We start from the raw sequence: 23,839 nt of genomic DNA on the forward strand, positions 1-23,839 counted from the left end.
AAGTCGGAGGTCTAGGTTTGAATCCCAGAAAATGATGGAGGACTCATAATGAAGGCGTGTTTATATAAGACTCTGTGAAAGTGTAAAGCATCTTCCAAATGTTAATTTCCAGAACCCAGTTGAGAGCCAGGGACAGGGTAAGCACCCCACAATCTTTCACTGAAAGAATGAACTAAGGATTACTATTGTCTCTGGTTCCTTCAGACTTTTCTAAAGAAAATGAGCTTCAGAGTAATAAAAAAGTGTTAATCATTTCTTTCACCACTAATAATCTCAATATAGCGACTGTCTGAAGTACTAGGAAACATGGTAATTAAGACGGCAATATATTAAAATTTTAACACATTTTTAGCCGCAACCTTGATGGGCTGTGAAACACTCACCGCCGTTGCCTGGGGGCTGTTGGGGCAGGCATCCAGGAGCTCCTGGGGAGGGTTTAAAGGCTTGAGGTAACGGGTGACAAAGACGGTTTTCCCACTGATGTCCGTCACTGTTGTGAGGCACTGGCGACGTGGAAACTTTAAGGCACATTCAGTTTGAAACTTCTCTGTTGCTTGAAGCAATTTCTCATCTTCCTGAGAATCAAACTTCAAAAACAAATACTCCATGGAGTTTACATCTGATGACAGGAGACAGAGTAGAACTCGCGGAGATCCCACAGTTGACATGAACTAAATGTGTGGTTCAGGAACTATGATTAAGTGACCCCTTTGCTATTGCCATGCCCTGGAGTCCTAGGGCTTCATTTAACTATATTTATAATCTAAAAATTAGATGGATTCATCAAGTATTTAAAAGATATTGAACAGGATTGAAAGAAAATAGCCAACAGGGAAGCGGTCCTGTGGAAACTATGGCCACCTACAGAAAGTAAACTATGATGTACTAATTCTGGTTGATGAGACCAAGCAGAGGTTTTTTTTTGTGTGTATTTTGACATTGGTTTTAGAGGGGAGAGGGGCTCAGAAATCTAACATCTCAAAGGCAGGCTTGAGCAACTCACGTTAAATGCATAACAAACTGACAGATACATGTGGGTGTGTTAAGTTTTAAACCCATGATCAATGTAATACATAATAGTAATGGGTCTCAGGGAAAAAGGAAACAGAACCAGAAAGACCAAATTTATTATATTTATTCTAAGTAGTTCTCTGATCCAAGATGAGCTACCAGTTTCCAGACTTCTGATAACTCAAAGCAGATGAAATAGAGAAATCTTCATTTGCCTTTAGACACACGTAATTTTCCCCCTTAAAGCTATTGCTAAAAAAGTAGTTTGCAAAAAGCACATATTTAAGTGTTTTTTAACCAGATTTTTGTTGCTTACATAAAAATATACATATGGTTGCTTACATTTCAAAGGGTTTCAAGATAAAACTCATATAAAATTTTATTAGAAAAATTAACTGTTAGGTGGAATTTAGATTCTGGGCAGTGCCTGAAAATATGTATGTTTTGAGAAGGGAAATGCACCCAGCTATCCTTTTCATACTCTGCTTTATTTTTATTTTTTTAGCATTTAAAACTGTCTCCCCCATAGAGCAAGATCAAGATGCCTAGAATCAGGGATTTTGTTTTGATCTTTTTTTTTTTTTTTTTTTTTTAAATTCCTTAACATACAGAAATCTTTTTTTTTTTTTTTTTTTTTTTTAAGATTTTATTTATTTGACAGACAGAGATCACAAGAAGGCAGAGAGGCAGGCAGAGAAAGGAGGAAGCAGGCTTCCCACTGAGCAGAGAGCCCGATGCGGGGCTCGATCCCAGGACCCTGGGATCATGACCCAAGCTGAAGGCAGAGGCTTTAATCCACTGAGCCACCCAGGCGCCCCTTGATCTTTTTTTTTTTTAATCTCCAGTACCAATTGCACCTGGCACATAGTTCATGTGGTGAGTGAATGAACAAGTGCATAGAAAACATCCCCTTACTTTTGATGACTTCAGATCGAATCTAGACTATCCCAGCTGTTCTGACTTCTGTTTCATTGGAGCTGAACTGTGGTTCTGCTTCTAATTTGATTGCTGTTTCCTGAGGGACTCGGATAGAGGTTGTGGGGATGTGAGGCACTTCCGTAAGCCTGCCATATACTCTCACGGGATGCCCCTGACATCTGAATCTGAACACCATCATCATCATCATCACTATAACCACCTACCGCTCGGCACACTGGGACAGAGAATTAAATAAATGAAAAGGGTGAGCTCCGAAGATTTGTTTGGTATGGGTGTATCACAGACTCCGGAGATATAACTGTCACCCCCGAAATAACTGTAATTTTATAAAGATGGAAAATTATGCAACAAGAGTGGCTGAAAAAAGCACCCAGTGAATTCATCCCTGTGTCCTTTAAACTCATTCATTTACTTATTTGTCCAATTATTTGCTGAGAGTCTGAAAGGTTCCAGGCTCTGTGGTTAAAGGAGGATGAAACAGTGCCCTCAGGCAACTTGTAGTCTAGAGGAAAACGCTAACAAGCAGTCAGGCACTTAATTATTTGACCAGAGATTCTATGGAGTTAAACACGGGACGCTAGAGGTGCACTTAAGAGGCAGCAGTAGGCACTGTCCAGAAAAAGCAGTAAGAACCCTGAATCAGTCCTGGCTATTGGCCTTCCAGGTTGAAGAAACTGTGCCTAAAACCTTTTTTACCACTTGGACCTGGATGTGCTGTTGTGTATTTTGACTATGTACCCAGTACTTTGGGAGAGCAGGGCCCATGCCTGAATGATCTTGTGTTCCTGTCTGCCCCAAGCATACACAAGGTAAGCATTTAATTAAGTATCTATTAATGGTCATTAATACTTGCTTAGGCCACTATGATGCCGTTTCATGGACTGAAACAGTGATTTATGGAGGAGTGTGCCATTTGGTAATCTAAGGAGTGCCAAGGGAAGGCTAAATACTGGAAGAATTCGGGTTGTTTATTACAAAACAAATTAAGGGCTAACTGACGAATTCTCAGTTTGATTCAACACAGAATGTGGAAAATTCTTAACTGGTTCAATTTTTTTTTTTTTAAACCGTTAGGTTAGTGTCAGTATTTACAGAAAATTGAACAGTTTCAAAACCTCCCTTTGGACACACTGACAGCTCCGTGGATCAGAAATCCTTGTCACGGCTGCGTGGTCTCTGTAAGCAGCAGCTTATGGATTTTATGGGCTTGGAGACAGTGGAGATGGATCCCAGCAGGCAAGCTACATTCACACCTATGACTTCCTACATTCAAAGCTAAGAATCTCTCTGACAGAATGTAACGGGCCAGAAACTGGACATTCTTCATGGAACTCTAGACATCTGTAGCTCATTGCCCAGGGATTGCACACATAGCAGGACCCATCAGCCTCCGTGAAGTGGCAGGGGACGGAGGGCAGCTGAATAAAAGCCTAATGACTACTGACCAATGAATGTAAAACACAATACCTGGTACACCTTTTTAAGCATGTCACTCATCTATCAGAGGCAAGAAAGAAAAAAGACATGAGAGGAACACTTTATTAACAGAAATAATCTATTTTTAAAAACTTAACTTCCCTTGAGACAACATAAAGTAGGTATAAGAATTTCAGGTGTTGCTACTGATTCTCTATGAAAATCCCATGAGTAAATCCCTTAAAAAGTCACAGGGAATGGTTCCCCGTGGGGTGATGGTGGAGGGAAGATTCTAATCTGCTAATCCTGGAAGTCGCTGATAAGTGGAGAGCCAATTCCAGGTTATGGGCTCTATGCTGTTAGGATGAGAGCTTGTCTCTCCTGCATTATCTTCAGGGGACTCACCGGGCAGTATTTTCTGCTGCTGTGTTTAGGATCTTAGGGTGCTGTCAGTCCACATGCTTCCTCATCAAATAGCAGCAAAGAGCCTGCCCTCGAAAGGGGTTTCTTAAGCCCTCTTTTCGGAGGCCTAACGGAAATGCTTCGCACAGCCACAGCGGGGCAGTGACATGCCATGGAAGACAGCAGTGGACAGCCCTGGTACCTGCCTGTAGACAGGGCAGGCTACGAGACCTGGGGGACCTGGGTTCAGAGCCTGTGTGGGGCAGTGCCAGGGCATGCACCAGGTGCTAAGGCAGCCCTGATTTCAGCTCTTCAGCCAGTGGTCCCGGAAAGTGGTTCCAGACTGCTTTCACGGGCTCTAGAAGCTCACCTCCAGATGGAGTGCTTTTCCTTCATGAAGAAGACAGAAATAGCAAAGCCATCTTTTGTCTGGGAGCATTTTTCTGTGTCAGCATGTTTTCTGGCTTTCTCTTGAGTTTATACATAAAGAAAGAACATTAAGAATACATGTTTCACTTCCTAGAAATACTCTGAAACACATATATTCTGCCATGTCTTCTAGAAAACAGATTTTCACAGCATTTGTGACCAAGGCTAGCATATAAAATTAATTTGAATTTCAGCAGATTTATTTTTCCAATAATCCTTGCAAAGGGGAATAGTGGAAGTATTTTTTTCTGTGAACAAAACTGTAACACTGAAAAAGAAACAAAGGAATGTGCTCTTTTGTCCCCCCATCTCCATCTGAGTCTTAATATAAAGATGGATAAACTAAAGAAAGAGTCAGCACAAGAATCCACGTTTAGTGCAGTAGGTGACAAGCTGGGTTTACACAGGAATGTAAGCTCCATGGGATTTTTCTCTGCTTTTCTAGGCTGCTGTATCCCCAGTGCCTGAAAAATGCCAGTCACACAGAAGATGCTCAGTAAATATTTATTGAATATATACGATTTCGAGTCAGACAGACTCGTTAGCTCTGCATTTACTGTTTGGGTGAACTGGATGGTTGAGTCTCGGTTTCCTCCTGTCTCAGTCAGAGACCCACCACACAGTATAGCTGTGAGTATTAAGAGAGAACAGGTCTCAAACGTCTGACACGGTGCGGAGAACCGAGTAATAACTCAGTACGTGGTGGTGGTGATTGGATCAGTTTGTAGTATGAACAGGTCATGATCAATGCTCTCCCCCCAGACCAGAGAGGGCAGCACATATCACTGCTGAATAAGCATGTTATGTTAAGGAAGTGTGTACTGGCTGTAAGGGCTGGAAACAGTTGCCAACAAACCTAGGTTCTGGAAACTTTGTTGTAGAGCGGTTCAGAATTAGGGCATTTGTGCAGATGTCTGCGCCTGTCTGAAGGCACTGAAGCGAGGTGACCCTGGAAGTCTAGCCTTATAGTGCTGTAAATCGATTCGACGCACAGCCCAGCAAGGGATGTGAGGTCAGACGTGGAGCTCTATTTCGGCGTGCTTGCCGATAAACAGCAAGATAAAAGAGCGGTCTGCTTTTCTCCTCCCATTAAGAAAATTCTTCTAAACCTGATGCATGTTTATGTCTGTCTTGCTTTGCCTGAACGTTTAAGTTGTTGATCAACTGAAGGATCGGCTCAATGGAAGTGCAAATCTGCCGTCTCCCCTTCCATCCATCTAGACTGTAAAAGTAGCGAGTGGGCAGTGTTAGGGACCTCTGCGTGCGCCATGCGGTCTGTGTTTATAAAAACGCCGCCCAGCCAGCCTAGCAGCATCTCAACACCAGGCTGTCAATTCCCGAGTGGGGGCAGGGTTACCTTTTCTCGAACAGACTCCCCGGGAACCAGTTGAGGCTCAATGGTAATGAACAGGGTGATGTAGGAGCCTTCACTCAGGCTTCTCACAGAGTCAAAACCCCGCTCGATAATCAGGCTTCGCTCCTTGCTGTAGCCCAGAAGAACAGGGGGAATGTCTATTTTAAACGTCCCATCAATCTGTGAAGAACATATGACTTGGTAAACATCCCAGTGGTTTTTCTGTGAAAGTTCAAAGGCAAGTGCTGGCTCTCACTACCTAGTGAATCCAATAAAGTCTGCTCAGACTGGCATTCAAGGCTCCCCCTCTTTCCCGGCGTGTCTCCCTGAGCTCTCATGGGAAGGGCTCTCTACTTCCCTGCACAGTTCCACGGAGCATCCCCCAGCTCTGCGGGGGGACTGTGACAGCAGGTCACCTGGCTTCAAATCCTGGATTACAGCACGGGTGCCTGAGCTCCTGCCTTTATCAAGAGACAGTAATAGGACCTGTTGTAGGGTGGTTCTGGGTGCTGGATGAGTAGATGTCAGACACTCACAAAACTGCCTGGCAGAAGCTCAGTGCTCAGTACGGGTGGGCCAGCAGCCACTCCCCCCCCCCCCCCCCGCAGAGTACTAAGCACTATTTCCAGATCAGATGTCATTTCCTTGGTGAATTATTCCCTTGTCTCCAGCAGCCTCATGTAGGCAGTGTATCTTGCACTTGTTACCGTGACCCATTTTGCCCGACTTCGTAGGTGTGTGCCTATTTATCACTTCCCTCTGGAGACTCTGTCATTTCTCTCTGTGAATAGATCTCTGTATCACCCAGGTTTTGACCACCCTTCTCCGATGTAGAGCAGCGTTTTGTATACACAGCAGGTGCTCAATGCATGCAGGTCTGGTGCACTACCAGCCACTTACATAAAATGACCTGACTTCTGTAGAGACTTAAAAAGACAGGACTTTCCACTCTTGCACAGTCAACACAACAATACGTTTATTACGACTGTCTGATGCCACACCACTATTCAGAGACAGAATCTGAAATTCATACGCTTACAGAGAATCCGATTTTCATTTCAGTCTTTACTGGTATTTATGTCTCAGAAGAAATAGAGAGGGAAGTTAAACTTTCAGTGACTGTGTTTTCCAGGAAGGAATTAAGTGACCTGCTGTTTAATTTCCTCCTTACATCGGTGCTTTGCCCCAGAGCCTGGGAGTGGGGGTGGGTGGGTGAAGGGGTGCAGAGAAAAGGATACAAAAATAGGGCACCTGGGGGGCTTAGTGGGTTGAGTGTCTGCCTTCAGCTTAGGTCATGATCCCAGGGTCCTAGGATCGAGCCCTGCATCAGGCTCCCTGATCAATGGCAACTCTGTTTCTCCCTCTACCACTCGCTCTCTCTGACAAATAAATAAATAAAATCTTAAAAAAAAAAAAAAAAAAAGGACACAGAAACAAAGCTATGAAATGTGTAGCTGAAATAACTGAGCACATCTGATATGAGACATAGGCTGATGACCCGGAGAGGAATGGGCATTATCTCCAGATAGCTGGGGCATAAGGATTTAAGACAGGGTTTCTCGCCCTGCACACAGCTGATATTTGGGGCCCGATGACTTCTGTGGTGGGGCTGTCCTATGCACTGTGAAGTGTCTGCAACATCCCTGGCCTCCACCCAGGGATGGGTGCCTGGGTGGAGATGCCACTAGCTCCCCCTCTAGTAGTGACCAATGGGTCTCCACATCCTGCCAGATGTCCCCTGCGGCTGCACGGAAGAGCACGAGCTTTGGAGTAAGACAAAATTTCTAAATGACAAATGTGACGAAACCATTCTCAAAAGTTAATATTGAAATGTATAAACCCCAAAGCTGAATGGTTCTCTCTCCTTTTATCAATCTCGTTCTCCAGGGATACACAATGTGAGCATTGTGGGAAGTGGGTAAACACTGAACCCCACTCCACTGTAAGCTTTGGGATTTGAGAAGTGACCTCACCTCTCTAGGCTTCTGTTTCTTTATCTGTAAAATGGGAACAATAAAGCTGACTGGGTTGTTGTGAAGTTTAATTGAGGTGACATACAAACTAGCTAGTAATGGCATGCAATATAGTTACTCCTACTGTTATTACTGGGTCAGGGCTTGACTTGCTACGAGTAGCTCCAAACCATGACCTACGAGTAGGGAAGCACATAGATTATGGCATGGTTCAAGGAAGAAATTTATAACACAGCTATGGCAAAGAGATCAAACTGCCTCATGAAGTAGTGAGTTCCCTATTTCTAGAGACACTCAAGCAGAGTATGGATATTACCATAATAAAGTAGATTCATTTATGAGGAAGGAATTGGGAGTAATTACCTCTGAGTACCCTTCCAAATGTGAAATTCAGCAATGCCAAATAACATGGCAGTTTCGTTTAAAAACTCATGTGCTCTTAAACAGCTTTTCTTTCATTTAAGATCTTTTTTAAAAAAAGACTTTATTTGTTTATTTGACAGTGAGCCTAACATGGGACTCCATTGCAGGACCCTGAGATCATGACCTGAGCCGAAGGCGACACTTAAGCAACTGAGTCACCCAGGTGCCCCTTAAGATGTATTCAAAGAGAGAAATGGAAATTTTTTGGCCAGTACATCACGGAATCTTCACCTGTGGACTGTTCCTTTGTCTAGGGGAAGAATCACAATTCCACAGTCCTTGAGATTCCAACCCATTCAGGCCCGGGTTTTGCCAAAGACTCTGGGGCCCGGGCGACACCTGGTCTGGGTGGGATTAAATTGCTCCCTCTGTGGCTGTGGGAGATTACCTACAGGCTTGTGGCTCAAAGCCTCCTGTTGCCATGGATTTAACACCAGGATATTAGAGCCACTGCAGAATCTTTCACTGTCCCAGATTAGAGCTACTGAATCATTCAAGCATTTTTAACCTAATGGGTCCCCTTAAGCAAAATCATTAAACTCTGAAGAAGGGTATCTTAGTGGAATGAGTCTCCACTAACCGTTTTTATGTCTGAAATCGGGAGCACTCTAGAAGCATTAATAGAATGTATGTGATGAAATCGGCCATCACTGTCCTGACTGTTCCCTTCAAGTTGCTCTCAGGCATCTATCCACCCCATTTTTGTCGTTTCGACATGTTTCTGCTTTGTCCCACGTTCTGCTTTACTTCTATTTAAATGTTAGAAAAATTCTCAGATTGGAAGAGTCCTACAATAACTCCTGACTTTGAGAGAAATTGATGTTTTACAAGCCACGCAGATATGACCCAAATTGACGGCTTATCTTGCCAACCGCCGCTCGCCCTAGGTTCTCTCCGTATGGAGGGGGCAGACCCACCGAGAAAGCCATAACAGGAGCAGTGGACACGGCCGTTCCCGAGTCCCACGGAATTCAGACATCAGATGCTTACCTTGGCTTGGAAATAAATGGTGCTAAATGGAATTTTCACGCTTCCCAACCAGTGTCTCTCAATACGCGTGTGGATTCCGCTTCCTCTTTCACGGTCATCCTGCGGGGGGTTGGAAGCCGTAAACCTTTAGGAACGTCAGCCACTCACGTAATTAACTGGCCCTGGGAAAACGGCCGAGGTGTAGCTGAAAGCTGGTGGGCTAGGTTAGGCAGACCTGCGGCCCATTCTGGTTCATACACTTCATTGTTTTGTGACCCTGGGAAAGACGCTCAACCCTTCTGCACATCAGTTTCCCCTTCACTAAACTGGAGATTTAACAATCTCCTTCACAGGGTTGTTCTAGAATTAAGACCATGTATGTAATATACCCAGGGCAGTTATCAAAAATCAAAAAGCTAGCTCTCTTCCTCCCTTCTCCCTTTCGTGCTGATACATGTCAAGTCTGAAACATGTCAACCATCATAAAGAGAATGTGTTAGGGACACATGGTGGGTAGAGGATGTGAACATGGGTGCAGACGTCTTCCTCAAAACCGTGGGCTTACCTCTAGGACATCGTACAGCACTTCATCAAAGATGTTTATGAACACGTCGTCTTTCACTGACTGCAAACTGGTCGTGCTGTAATCCCCATTGGGGGCCCTGCAAATGGGCACATGTGACCAGACAACCATGACAATGGGTAAGATGGAAACAGTGAGCATTCATATACCAAAATCTGAAAAATCCTCAAATATGAGCATAGAGATAAGGATCAAAAGCAATGTTTTCATTCCAAACATTTACCTTTTAAAAAAAAAATTTTATTATTTTTTATTATGTTAGCCACCATACAGTACAACATCAGTTTTTGATGTAGTGCTCCCTGATTCACTGTTTATGTACAACACCCACTGCTTCATGCAATATGTGCTCTGCTTAATACCTTTCAGTGGGCTCACCTGTCCTCCCCTCCCTTTCCTCTCTAAAACCCTCAGTTTCTTTCTTGGAGTCCACAGTCTCTCATGGTTCATCTCCCCCTCTCATTTCCCCCAATTCACTTTTCCTTTCCTTCTCCTAATGTCCTCCATGCTATTCCTTATGTTCCACGTTACCTCTGTACTGAGATGCTATAACTTAACACCATACTCAGGAGGAAGGGACCCTAGACTGGAGGCTCTGGACAGAGAGAAGCCCCCTGTCTGCTGGCTTGCCCTGCTGAGTCTCACATCATCCCCCCAGCTGGCCATGGCTGAGCTGGCTCGGTGGACGGGTTACACGCAAGGCCTCTGGCCGACACTTGTGCCGGTGTGCAGCTTTCTTTAGCAACGGGGCTCTAGAAGGTGTGTCTCTAGCAGACTACTCCCTAGCCTTAAACCTCCAATGACAAGGCTGCTGGAACAGACCCTGCGTCCTACTCACCTTCCCATAGAAAACTCAAGCGGGGCAGGGGTGGGGATCTTCTGTAATACCACCTGCTCTGGGTCCAGCCAGGCCCTACCCCATACTGGGCTGTTGTATGTGTTTTATTGAGCATCTGCCTTTCTGTTTTCTCATTCTTTTTGCTTGCTCTGGGCATAATAGTAGCATGTGTCCTTCTCTTCTGGCTCAACCAGCTCGAGTCCTTGCTCTGTCTCTAAGGACTATGTGGCCTGAAGCCAGTCACCTTCTATGCTTGGGTTTTCATTTCTTTCCTATAAAAGTAGAGTGGTGCACTAGGTAATTTCTAAGACTGCTTCAAGATCTGAAATAAGGAGTCTTTTAAATACCTAAAATCACTTAAAGTTTTAAATGCCTATGTAGTATTTCTGGTGAGGAAGAAAGTGTCATTATGGAAAGTAGGGAGTAACAGACTGGGGAGTTTACTTGAAGGTTCCAGAGTCGGGGAGACAAGGAACAACAGAAAAAATTGGACATTTTCCCATTTTTCCTCTGGACTGGAGTTAGTTGTGGTACCAGTGGAACAGTATGGGACTTGGGCTCAGACTCCTGGATCTTGTCCCAGCCCACGAGCTACAGAAACTTTCACCATAGTCATTTCCCCCCAGGTCTCCGTTTTATTCACCTTTCTTCAAAATATCCTATAGTTCCCTAAAGAGGAAAATATGCTCACCTAAAAGGAAGTTCCAATTCTTCATTCCAGCTGGGGTTTGGTCCTTCAGCTGTAGTTGTGTGGCAAATTGTTCGTTGAAAAGAAACCTCTACAAAAGGACGTACTAAAACCTTAAAGACAAGAGCAAGGCGTTAGAGTCCGTAACACCTCGTTGAATTATTTTGTTCTAGGCAGAGGTAGAATATGTTGACTAAGTAGTGTGTTTGCAAAGAAAATGAAGCATTGAAGAGACAATACATTTTCTGGGCCATTCTGAAGGGGCAAGGATCTAAGCCAAACCATAGCATCTGGGTTTGTCACCTGGCCGAGGGGGTAGTCCACACTGTGGGTAGGGCTGTGTGTGGTTGGCGAAGCAGCACGTTTCTCGCTGAAAGTCCTTGAAGATCTTGATGGCTGCTGGAATTTGCTAGGAGGGAGAAATGCATGACAGGAATTAGATACTCAGCAAGATAGCTTCTCCAAAGAGGTAGGGCTCTGGTGACAGATGTTTTCTTTAAGTTTGTTGACACTTCAGAAAGCTTTTAGTATGCTCAGGTCCTCTCCATGATTTAGTGGACTCCATGGGGTGGCATGGACTCCATGGAGTCACCCCTAGGCCTAGGGATGGAAGTTGGGGTGGCATGACTTAGGCTTAGCCCACTGAGCCACCCAGGCACCCCAGCAGCTGGCTTTTGATGGTGGTTCCCAGGACAAGGAAAGGGAGAGTTTAAGGACGAAGGGAGCAAAGACTGGGACCTCCTTTGTGTCAGGCTCTGTGACGGAGTAACACTGTTTCATTTGATTCTGGGTCCTGCTGGGCCCAAGTGGTTTCAAGCATCTGTGGTGCAGAGCCCTTTGACTCCATGCCACCCCAACTTCCATCCCTAGACCTACATGTCTGTCTGGAACAGTGCAAAGGGTCCTCCCCCTGTTCTTCCTCTCCCAGGGGGTGCCTGAGTGAGGGCTCTGTCTTTTCCCCCCAAAATGAGAGCCACAGTCCCTCTCAGGTGGTAGAATCCTGAACTCCTGCCAGCCTGCCCTGCCCGTTTCCACCCAGGTCCCCTCCCACTGCATTCATTCTCTGTGACCCTGAACTCTGCAGTATCTGCGAGCTACATATCCCCCATAAGACCCCTCTCTCTGGGCCTGCCAAACCTCACTGTGAAAGACACTCTCATGAATTCCTTGCTTGAATTAGGATCTATGGGTCTTCCCCTTTTCCCTTTTGGGATTTTTTTTTTAAAAAAGATTTTATTTATTTATTTGAGACAGAGAGAGCACGAGAAGGGGGGGGGTCAGGGGGAGAAGCAGACTCCTTGCTGAGCAGGGAGCCTGATGTGGGACTCCATCCTGGGACTCTGGGATCATAACCTGAGCTGAAGGCAGTTGCTTAACCAACTGAGCCACCCAGGGGCCTCCTTTTGGGATTCTTTTAAGAGAGAGAGAACATACACGTGCGCCAGGGTGGGTGGGTAAGTGTGGGGTGGGTGGGGGGCAAAGGGAGAGAGAGAGAGAGAATCTTAAGCAGACTCCATGTCCATCACGGAGTCTGATGTGGGCTTGATCTCATGATCCTCAGATCATGACTTGAGCCAAAATCAAGAGTCAGATGCTCAATCAACTCAGTCACCCAGACACCCCATCCCTTTTGGGATTCTTAAAAAAAAAGAAAAGACAGTTGTCTTGAGAGAGTCGCTTCCAGATACCTTTCTCCTCATCCTAACAACACACCTGTATATTTGCCCTGAACCTTGCGTTTTACCAAGTATTTTATTCATATTCACTACTGGGCTATAAAGTATACATTGTCTCCTTCTACCAAAGTGTCCTCCCTTTTCATAGATTAGGGTATCAGACAAACCATGAGACAATAGAAGTGGAATATTTAACACAAGAGCTACTAGAGAAATCCTTTTTTTCTTTGGAACACCACTGAATACATCTGTTAAATGCCTACTATATTTGCAGCCTGTGTTAGACTCTGGGGCTGCAAAGACAAACACAACACACTTCAGCTCCATTGAAAAGGGCCAGCAGACATGTAAACAAATAACCACAATCCAGTGGGATGTATGTTAGACCACAGGGATGGGCATGAGCTAGGAGAGTACAGAGCAGGCGATGAAAAATCTGATCTAGTTTGATGCAAGGGTAGAGGGTGGAGATTCGGACAGGCTCATTGCAAGCGTTGCTATCTGAGCTGTGTTGATGAGCCTACACGGCAATGTATAACACAGAGGATCAGCCCAGCCTCCTTGTAATTTGAACGGAATGGTTTAACACTTAAAAAAATTCTACAGAGACCAAAATAAGAGAAACACCTATATATTATTTTAAAAAAACAGTTTTTCGGGAGAAAAACTGTTGAGCTTTGATGCAATCAAGGTGAAGGCATGGGGCTGTGGCTCAAGGAAGCAATGCTAGATTCGAGAACTTAAATGGGCATTTACTAGTGACCCAATGGTGGGAATAGTTGGTGATGATGAGGTGTTCTGTAATGGGTGGAAGAGTTAGGCAGTTAAAACAAAAGGGTAAAATAATGGATGGGGGATAAATGTAAAAGCAAGATCCTAGAGAGGAAATAAGATTCCAAAGTCCAGAATGGGGCTCTTCTGTGAATCAGATGGAGTTGGATGACTCTGGACAAGCCAGCCACACATTTTCCTTTTTGTGAAAAGGAGATATTAATAATAGTGAAAAGTAAGTGAGATACTCTGTATGAAAGAGCCTTAGCACAGTGCGGGGAAGCTGGTGAGCGGGCAGGAAAGTCAGCCTTCCTCATTACACTGCCAAAGGTACTGGCTGGCAGAAGTTTTAATTCTTGCTCTTTCTTTCCTGAATTCTTGCTCATCTCTGTTCTCTAAAGGGGCAAGAGACTCAGGCTCACTTTATCCTGGCTTGGAGGGGGGGTCCCCACTGCCCTAGTGTAATGCAACGTAGTAGGCATCGCTCATGTCTCGGAGAAGATAAAAGGGAAGTCACATTTTTATGCTCGTAGCATGTGTTATTTAGAACTTAGGTCATACACCTTTTGGGTATCTGCCTAGTTCACACCCACTTCTCTGAGAACTGTTCTCCACCTTCAGGCCTGGGCCTGGGGACTCTGCCTCTTTGGGTGTAGGTGATGAGACCATGGATCAACCCCTGACCCAAGTCGGGACCTTCAGCTTCTCTCCTGAAAAACTGATGCTCGGTGGATGGTACCGTGGCTGAAAGGACCACTTCCTTCACAGGAAGATGAGGCAGACCCACAGGGGGAAGCAAGCGAGAGAGACAGTGGGGCCTCAGAAGAACCATCTGAATCTTTTACTGCACTGTCCACCATGCAGTTCAGCTGTACCTCTTAACCTTGAGTTCTCTGAGATATTCCCAATGAATCCCCTCTTTAGCCTAAATTAACTAAGTTGGTTCTATTAGTTGCAACCAATAGAGTTTTGGCTTCAGTAAGACTGCCCCCACCCCTGGCCCCCATGATCAACCACTATGTTCAAAGTAGGGGTGGACATGCTATAAGGAAGTGACCCACTTGGCTGGGACATCGTACTCTATTCCAAGGCCATCTGGAGGGCTCTCACCTTGCCGTTGGCTTCCTCACGGGAATGTCATAAGCCCGGATGATGTTCACCAGCACCTTTATGTCTCCATCGGACAGGTTTTGGGCTGTCACCTTCTTCCGACCTTTTCTCCTTGGCCTTAGTGGTCGCTTTTGTTCTGCCAGCTTGAAAAGGCTTAGCCCCAGAATGCTAATGATCATAGAGCAGGATTAGGACTCTGAGGAAAGGAAAGGTCTGGAACGCTATGAGACAATTTCCCAAATTCCCCCCACCAAGGGGCCCTCGAAGGCCCCTGAAAAACTCTGTCTTTTTAAGGGGGTGGGTGGAAATCGTCAAGAAATTCTTATATTGGGGAGATCCTCTGGTGCGGCTCCTTAGCCTTGCTTTTAGCTGCTATCGGTCAGAAGGAAGCTAAGTGTGCTTGGGCCCCTCTTGCTTCCTGCCGGGTGCTCTGCCCACTCATCCCCCAGGTGCTCTCCTGCTCCTGGCCTCAAGGGCCAGTCCTGCGCATGGGGTGCCCTCTGCCCTTCCTCCTCATCTGCCCCAGGCTGCCGTGCCCCTTCAGGGCCCGTGTCTCCCTCCTCCGGGGATGTTCCCTCTCCTGAGGCTGGGGGCATTAACCTGCTCCATTCCCACGGTGACATTCCCAGCCTTCCTGGGCACTTCCCAGGTGACTCAGCCTCTGGAGTTAGACAAAGCTGTGGGACTCCTGGCTCCCCTCTTTGATCTTGGGCAAGTCATGTCACCTCTTTGTCTCTGTTTCATCATCTGTAAAATGGGGATGATCATGCCTACCTCCTGGGGTGATGAAGAGGACAAAGTGGGGTGGGTAGGCCAAGCACCCAGGCCCTGGTCTAGCACTGGGTGGATGCCCTAAAATGGCAGCTGTTGGAGAGATGAGGATGGCATGATGGCAATGATTTTTCCAGAGGAAGGGGTGGGCAGGAGGATCCCTCTCCTCACTCTCCCTCTCAGTGAGGTGAAATCCCGTAAACACTTCCAGGAGATGGAAGCACGGCAGTGAGTCATGGCGGAAGAAAGAGCCATGAAACAGGTCATTAAATACAACCCAGAGACTGAGCAGAAGCACAGATGTGACTCTGGACCCACAGGCAGATGCCATGGGGCTCCACAGCCGGGGACAGCGCTGGCCTCCTGCCCGCTCTCGCTTCTTGGCCACCCCACCAGCACCAGGCTGCTCAGTGGCCTCCTTCCGAGGACCATAACCGGCTGGGGAGGCCCCAGCCCCCGATGGGCTCCCGCTTGCTCCCGGGGTCTTCCAGAGCAGCTGCCATTGACCAGCCCCTTCTATGAATTGAGCAGAGTGATGGGTGCCTCACAGAGTCTGTTTCGTATCCTGAGAAGCCTAACCTTCATTATTGACCCCATTTTTCACATAAAGAAACTGGAGGCTCTGGGAGGGGACGGGGTTTGCTGAAGGCTCCTCAGGAAGCGGGAGCTGTGGCTGCAGCTTGGGTCACTCTGACTAAACAACCACCTTCTTCTGCTTTGGAAAATACTGACATATATTTATTCTTAACTCACTTAGAACAAGAGCTGGCCCATTACATGTTAACATAATGGGAGGTTATGAACTAGAACTGTCTCCCCCCACCAAAAAAAAAAAAAAAAAAAAGAGTGTGAGCAGAGTAATATTGCAAATCTCTTTTTCTGTGCATGACTCATTATCTGCATTTTAGTATTTTAATTTATTTCCATTGAGATGTAATTGTCATATCACATTGTGTATATTTAAGGCATACAATGTAATCGGTCTGATACATTTACCTACTGGAATATGACTACCACTGTGGAGTTAGCCAACACCTCTATAACTTCACATAATTATCCTTCTCTTTTTTTTTTTTTTTCCTGTTGGGAGAACAATTAAGATCAAGGCGTTCAGTAACTTTGAAGTTTATGGCATATATTGACTGTATTCACTCTGCTATGTCTGAGATCTCCAGAACTTATTTAATTCCTAGTTGCAAGTTGTACCCTTAAACAACATCTCCCTGATTTTTCCACCCCCTGGCCAGTGGGGGTGGGAATTCTACTCTGTTTTTTATTAGTTTGGCCTTTTTAGATTCCACCTATAAGTGAGATCAAATGGTATTTGTCTTTCTCTGTCTGATTTATCTCAACATAATGTCCTCAGGGTTCACTCTGTTGCAAGTTAAGCCCATCTTATTAATCACGGTGCCAGGACATCTACCGAACCCAAACTTGGGGACCTCCGAGAGACACCTTTGGCAGAGCGTCCTAACCTGGCACAGCCCTTCTCTTTGTCACAATTCCTCCCCTCCCCCAGGGGTGGCTCTTCTCCTAAGATTGCCACCCCGCTAGCAGTCTGCATGGGAACGTCTTGGTGGTTGGGACCATCACATACAGAAACATCTTAGTTTAATGCTAAGAGCAAACCAAAATTAAAAGAAGAAAGAACATACCCCGAGCCTTCAGAACTTAATGCAGAAAGTAAAGCAGAAAAAGAAAAAGAAAGAAAAGAAATGGAAAAACAGCATGAAAATCACCATCTATTCTAAAATATAATTTTCATGACTGAAAAAATACATTCAGTGACTGGACCCGGGGCCTGGAAAGAAGGGGATGGTGTGCATGGGAGTCTGTGGGGACAATCTCCCTCCTGGATATAAGACAAAGAAAGGGGGTGCCATGGAATTTTTTTTTTTTTTTTTTTTTTTTTTTTTTTTTTTTTTTTGGTCTCCTGCCCAACTTGGCAGTGGAGAGAAAGTACAAGCAGGAAATAAACTTTTTAGGAGACCAAGACACTTAATCACAGATAGGTCGCGAAGTTAATGCATTACACAAGACCACCAATATAGAAAGTTATTTTTCACCTTTTATGCTTCTACCTTTAGTTGAGATAATTTGAAGATTTTTCTAAGTAACAGGGAGACAATTGAGCAAATGCTATAAAATCCCAGTTTCTACGTGAATACCCATTTTCCCTGCTACCCCTGACCCCTCACCAAACACACAGTAGCTCTCAGTCTCTCCCCACCACCTGGAATCCCAGGGCTGGTTCTGAGGCACCCCCTCGGTCCCGTGTGTGCATGTGTGCAGGGGACTGAGGGACAGACTGGAAGGGGTAGAGGAAAAGCAGGGGCGTGCAGGAGGGAAATGCTGTCAGACTTCATCTGACTGCAGCAGGGAACTGGCAAAGGCTGGTGGAGCTGACTTGGGCATGGTAGGAGATGAGATGGTGTGTACTGGGCATGATGGAGAGCATCTCATGTGACTTGCTCAGTAAAATCCTCCAACTACTGTAACCATGAGGCGTTAATCAGGTTTTACCAGTTCCCAGCACTACCGGGGGCCCAAATACGTACCAAACAAGGATAAAAGTCTTCAATGTACATGAAAATTTTAATATGATACAATGAAAATAATTTGATAAGAAACAAAAGACTTCTTCACTCTTACCTGATATTGGGAACTTCTTCTTCTACGACCAAATCCGAAAGAAGAAAATGGTGCTTTGCAATCAGAAAACGATTTATCACTGATTCTCTAACCTGAGGACAGATAGGTGTTTTATTTCAAATGTTCCTGAAACATTACAGCTCACTCCCTCCACTCCTTCCAGTCTTCACCTGATGTCACCTCAGTGCCTCCTCCCAGCACACGTGCACTTTTCTCCCTGGTATTGACCTCTTCCTATAGCAATCATCCCGCTTTGTTCCTAATGCCCCCCTAAGGCAGAGGGGGTTCCGTTCCACTCACTGCTATATTCATGGGACGAGGGAAAGTTCCTGGTGGATGATTGTGAAATTTTGCTGAGTGAATGAACAACTAGAGAAAACAGGACCCATCTTGAAGCACATATATTTCAGATTCTTAACTTCTTTCTCTATTTATACTGATTTATTTTCTAATTATTCCTTAAATAGAGAATGTCTTAAATATAATAAATGGTGGCTTAAAAAAAGATTTTGTTTATTTATTTGAGAGACTGAGGGAGAGAGAGAGCACAAGTGGGGGAAGGAGAGAAGCAGACTCCCCGCTGAGCAAGGATCCCAATGTGGGACTCAATCCCAGGACTCTGGGATCATGACCCGACCCAAAGGCAATTGCTTAACCAACTGAGCCACCCAGGTGCCCATAAATTGTTTTTTTATACGGAGCCCACAGGGTAGATCTTTTGTGGGGGAAAAATGTGCCCTAGTGACTACAGCATTTCCAACAAGTTACATTTATTAGGAGAAGGAAGGGCAAAAGGATATTTCAAGTTTTTAGTGCATCAGGGCAGTCAGTATGTGGTTTATCAAATTTCTTCATTACAAAGGTGATATGATACAAACATTGAAATATGAGAAAAATTGTGACTTAGAAATTCTATCCCTTGTGATCATGCCTCACTTAAGATAACCACTGATCATAAAATGAGATACATCCTGGTGTTCCATACATTCAAAAGATGAAGATGGCTGCTAATTTCATATTTGTAATTATGAGCAAAAAAGTCTAGAGAGGCTAAGTGATGTTTGTCCCACAGAGAACTTCGGAAGAATAGACATCACCCTTCCCCCAGTGTGAGGGTACTGGCTGTTTTCCCCTCTGAAGACTCTGTAAAATGATATTCCTTACCTGTTGGAGGTACTTGGCTACTATGGCCCTATGGGTATCTATGTGGTCCTTGGTTTCAATTATGTTTCTGTCTCGTAAACGTTTCTCATAGTCCTAAAATTAAAAAGGAATCATTTTGTGATTTTGAATTACTAGTACCCCACGTGAGACTAGAGAATTTATCTTAAATCAGATAATTTATCACCTGTGGTTTAAATAATAACTTATGGTTCTAAGTGTTTCTTCCACCTTCCTCTTCATTTTTGGTTCAAGATTGATCTTGGATGCAGTATGCAGGTTTTGGAACCAGCTGGCTGAACTGCCTTATAAGTAGAAGATAATTCTGTAGTGCAATTACAACATAAGCTTTTCATGTAGGAAGAAAGAAGCCACAGAGGTAACCGAGAGACTCACTATAGTTCAAGATGCTAAGCTCACCCGAGCAACTCAGCCAAAGCTTCTGTTCTCATTTTTGTCTTTTCTATTTTAAGTAGAGCAATTGCAAAAATAGTAAATAGCATCTGGCCACAGCTGACATGGGTCACCTATTTGGAGGCGTACAGGGTGCATGAGCTTTGTCTTAGGCAGCTGACTTTCCTCTTTCTTTCTATCAGTAAAATCCCCCGGGGGCCCAGGAAGCTGCCATGTTCTGCTTCAGTCCTTTGGTGGTCACAGCTGAATACCCAGAGAGGCTCCTAACCCAGCCTGGGCAACTCAAGCCAGCTGTTCCCAAGATTTTTTTTTTTTCCTCGAAGATTTATTTACTTATCATAGAGAGAGTGTGCCCGAGAGCACACTCTACCCCACAGGGTAGATCTTTTGTGGGGGAAAAATGTGCCCTAGTGACTACAGCATTTCCAACAAGTTACATTTATTAGGAGAAGGAAGGGCAAAAGCTCAGAGAAAGAGAGAGAGCAAATACTCAAGCAGATTCCCTGCTTGGTAGAGCCCAACTCTGGCTGGATCCCAGGACCCTGAGATCATGACCTGAGCCGAAATCAAGAGCCAGAAACTCAACTGACTGATCCACCCAGGGCCCCATAGCTGTTCCCAAGATTTTTAAGCCTGGGACAGATGGAGAAAAGTCCTCGCCGAGTTCAAGTTCTGGGTCCAGGTGTCGTTGAGGCGCAGCCGAACTCCCATCATTCATGCCTCTTTAGATAGCCAACCCTATTTTCGCATTACATCATCCAATAAACTCTCCTTGGTGCTTTTGGAGTAGCTTAAATTGGCTTTTTATCAATCACTGTCACGAACCTGAACTAATGCAAAGAACCAAGTAACCAAAAATACTCTCCAATAGTTTCCACACTTTCTGCATCAAAAATCATCAAGGTATCAATTTCCAATGGCTCTCCGTTTACCTCATCAAACACTAACTTGCCTGACTGGCTCTAACTGGCCTGCCGCCCCCACCCGCCAAAACACACCTTTATTGCCTGTAGCTCCTCAGAGCTTCCCCACCTCCGGTCTCCCTCATCTGCCAGACCTGTGCGCCCTGCCCACCCAAGGCGGCTGAGAACTCAGCAGCCCCTGCCAGCGCCTCCCACAGGATCAGTGTGCCAGGGTAATTTCCCATAGTAATACTTAGGAGACTTTTCAACCCTAATTTTTCTTCATTTGTATGTTATTATATTGGGCAAACTTAAACGTTAAGTTTAAGAAAAATAATGAAAAGGTTAAGTGCTATAAATGAGAAACCAATATGGCCGTCGAGAACATGACAGCAAGAAAACACACATGTAATAGTATACTGGATGGTACGGAGATATTTTATTATGGTATTAACTCTTCCAGGGCAGTTTCTTACCTGGAATACTTTTTCTAGAATTTCTCGATCATATGCCGGAATTTGCTTATAATTTCGAAATTCGGGCACCTCTTGGCTTCTAAGACAAAGAAGCCTGAATCGTTTGGATCTATTTAATTCCTCATCCGAAACAAAGTTAAATTCTTGTTGCAGCTGCTCTAGGCGAAAGAAATCAGGGACATAGGATTCACCGCTGGTAGCAACCTAGAGAAAACGAGACACAACTTTAGATGGCAGGCATTTTGCATCTGAAGAAACCCAGCATGGAGCTTTTGGAAATGGAAGCTGAACAGTTGTGGACTGAGACTTGAAACATCTAGCCTTTCATTTAAGGATGAGATACATTAAAATATAACAGTAGTAAGTCAGATGCTGTTCTATTCCTATACGAGTTGTAAAAAGTACCACAAACTTTGGGGGGGGGAATGCTCCCCCCCAAAAATAAAGTTCGTTTTTTGATATGCATGCATCCCTCATAGGTTGTTATGCAAATCTACAGCCTGAAAGGTGAGAGATTTGTATCAGTGTATTACCAGGTGCCTCTTGAAAATAGGATTGCTTATATACAGAATATATGAAATCGAATATATGTATTTAAAATATGGCTAAGACATATTTGTATATTAAAATACAAATATATAAAAGATAGCTTAATAAAACTTTAAAAATATATTTAACAAAATATATTAAAATATTAAACAAAATATATTTATGCACACATGTAGATCTGGTCCCAGAATCAGCTGGTCAGCCTCCCTGGTTTAAAGGCCATGCTCTTCTGTCTCTAAATAGCACCTCACGGCCTTGGTCACTGAGTAGAGAGAACCAGAGATCGTCTGGGCACCAACCCCCTACACTGTCACCAAAAGGATGGTTTCAGGATACTGCTGAGAGGCTAAGCAGGTGGGGCTGACCTTTGCCCATGTGTCTGCTTGCCCGTGTGTGGGGGCTTTGCCAGTGGCACTCTCCTCCTCACTAAAGGAAAGCCAGGGAGCAGAGATTTGCTGGGGCTTTGCATGGGGAAAGGTGATCTCACTGTGAAAATTCATTAAAACGAGGCTAGTCAGGAAGACATCCTTGTGTTCCATCCCTCTAATGGGAAGACAAATAGTTTAAAAGAAAAACATGGAGGTGACACTTGTACTATATTACCACTGACTTAAAGATAGTTATCGAGGGCGCCTGGGAGGCTCAGTCAGTTGAGCATCTGCCTTAGGCTCAGGTCATGATCCTGGGGTTCTGGGATCAAGCTCCACATGGGCTTCCTGCTCTGCAGGGAGTCTGCTTCTCCCTCTGCCCCTCCTGCCCACTCGTGCTCAGTCTCTCTCCCTCTTGCAAAAATAAATAGATAGTAATCCAAACGTGATTTGAAAACTCTACAAGGAATAGTCTATGCTCTAGGTAATATGGCCTTTTCTTTCCAATATTAATTTTATTCACACTAAGAAGTATCATGTTGGAAGGAGAGGTTCTAAAGATAAACATCAAAATAAACCAAAGCTCGCTTTGAGACTTATCTTATAAAGCTGAGGGCAGAAATGAACATGTTATCCTGGACCCAGGTCCCCTGCTGATGAACTCACACGAATGAACACGATCACAGAATGTGTTGCTGTGGTCGCTTTCCAAATCATCTACTTGTTTATTATGTTTTTGTAGCAATTATGAACTTGGGAATAAAAACAGTTGTATTTGCTACCAAGAAAAATCATTTACTGACTAATGTTCCATTTTATGTATAATTTCAGTGAAGAATTTTGAATGGTATGATAGACACAAGCAATTTATCTCAGACATACTTAAATGAAACCGAAATGATAATCTAATTAATCATCAAATAGGAGAACAAACAATCACCATTTCTGAAAACATCCCTATCAGCCTTTCCACGTGTGATGGACTGAGCATGTGCTCTGGAACCAGATCAACTCGGACTCGTGTCCTTACCAGTCGCATGAGCTTGAGGAAGTGACTCTGAGCGTTCATGCTCAGGTTTCTCTCCATAGGAGGGGCCGAGTAAGACCTCTCTTTAGTGCTTTGCAGAAGTTAGAGGTAGGAGCAACAGCAATATCACAAGAACAACTGTTACTGATTGCCCACCGACTGTGTGCCCGGCTAAGTGTGGAAATGCAGCAGCGCGTGTCCTCACAGCCACACTGTGAGGGTGTCTGAGCCAGACAGGGCCAGAGCCTGACTGTAAACCTATCATTCAACCTAGCCCTCATGTTCTTAACATGCTATCACATGGGAGATCACTGTGTGAAAGAAAATGTGTGTGAAGGGCTGAGCCATTTCTATTATGATCACCCCAAGTTGAGAAGTGGGGGTGTGCACACAGTTCTCCTACCGCATTACCGATATTAGCTGCATCAAAGGGGCATTGTTGGGGTCGTTCGGGTCGAGCTTGGACTCTGCTGCCCACTTGGCCAACTTTTTCAAGTCTGTCAGTCCGGATGTACCAATAGAGGAGATGGCATCTGCCCTCTTCAAAGCGCTGGGGAAAAAAAATGAGTGCCATGAGACAGTCATGTTCACAGGGTGGTTTGCCTCAAGCCCACAAAGTCCCAGGGACAGCACTGCTTCAGGAGGCTCTTACTGTCTACGGGAGAAAATCTGATCATAAGGAAGGAGTTTTGCCATTTTCCTTTACTTGATGATGGCTCTTAAGCATGTTATAGGGATAACAGAGAAGAGTGAATAGGGGGACACAATACCTGATACCTGCAAAGCACATATCTGATAAGGAGTTATAGTTTAAAATATCCAGGAAACTTGTAGCCCCATAGCAATAAAACAAAGAATCTAATTAAAAAATGGGCAGAGGACCAACAGACATTTCTCCAAAGAAGACATGCAGATGGCCAGCAGGGACTTGAAAAGG

General features: G+C 44.7%; 1 protein-coding gene across 4 annotated transcripts in view; it reads right to left on the bottom strand.

Annotated features, from left to right (window-relative positions):
* Positions 1-23,839, bottom strand: part of CC2D2A (coiled-coil and C2 domain containing 2A) — a 135,773-nt gene that overhangs the window by 25,406 nt on the left and 86,528 nt on the right. For 3 of the 4 annotated variants that reach the window (XR_009351318.1, XM_059165192.1, XM_059165195.1), the window contains 11 exons: positions 23,314-23,452; positions 20,959-21,162; positions 19,170-19,262; positions 18,006-18,097; positions 14,583-14,750; positions 11,329-11,434; positions 11,029-11,138; positions 9,482-9,578; positions 8,938-9,036; positions 5,555-5,731; positions 384-587 (listed from right to left, as the gene is read on the bottom strand). Coding sequence is in view for 3 of the 4 variants with exons in the window: in XM_059165192.1 (XP_059021175.1) it covers positions 384-587; positions 5,555-5,731; positions 8,938-9,036; positions 9,482-9,578; positions 11,029-11,138; positions 11,329-11,434; positions 14,583-14,750; positions 18,006-18,097; positions 19,170-19,262; positions 20,959-21,162; positions 23,314-23,452 (1,489 nt within the window). In the remaining variant the exon portion in view is untranslated. Of the gene's footprint in view, positions 1-383; positions 620-5,554; positions 5,732-8,937; positions 9,037-9,481; positions 9,579-11,028; positions 11,139-11,328; positions 11,435-14,582; positions 14,751-18,005; positions 18,098-19,169; positions 19,263-20,958; positions 21,163-23,313; positions 23,453-23,839 lie in introns of those variants that run through there. The other variant, XM_059165199.1, reaches the window with a different exon arrangement.

Source organism: Mustela lutreola, chromosome 1 (genome assembly GCF_030435805.1).
Source record: "Mustela lutreola isolate mMusLut2 chromosome 1, mMusLut2.pri, whole genome shotgun sequence".
In the NCBI taxonomy this organism is placed as follows: domain Eukaryota; kingdom Metazoa; phylum Chordata; class Mammalia; order Carnivora; family Mustelidae; genus Mustela; species Mustela lutreola.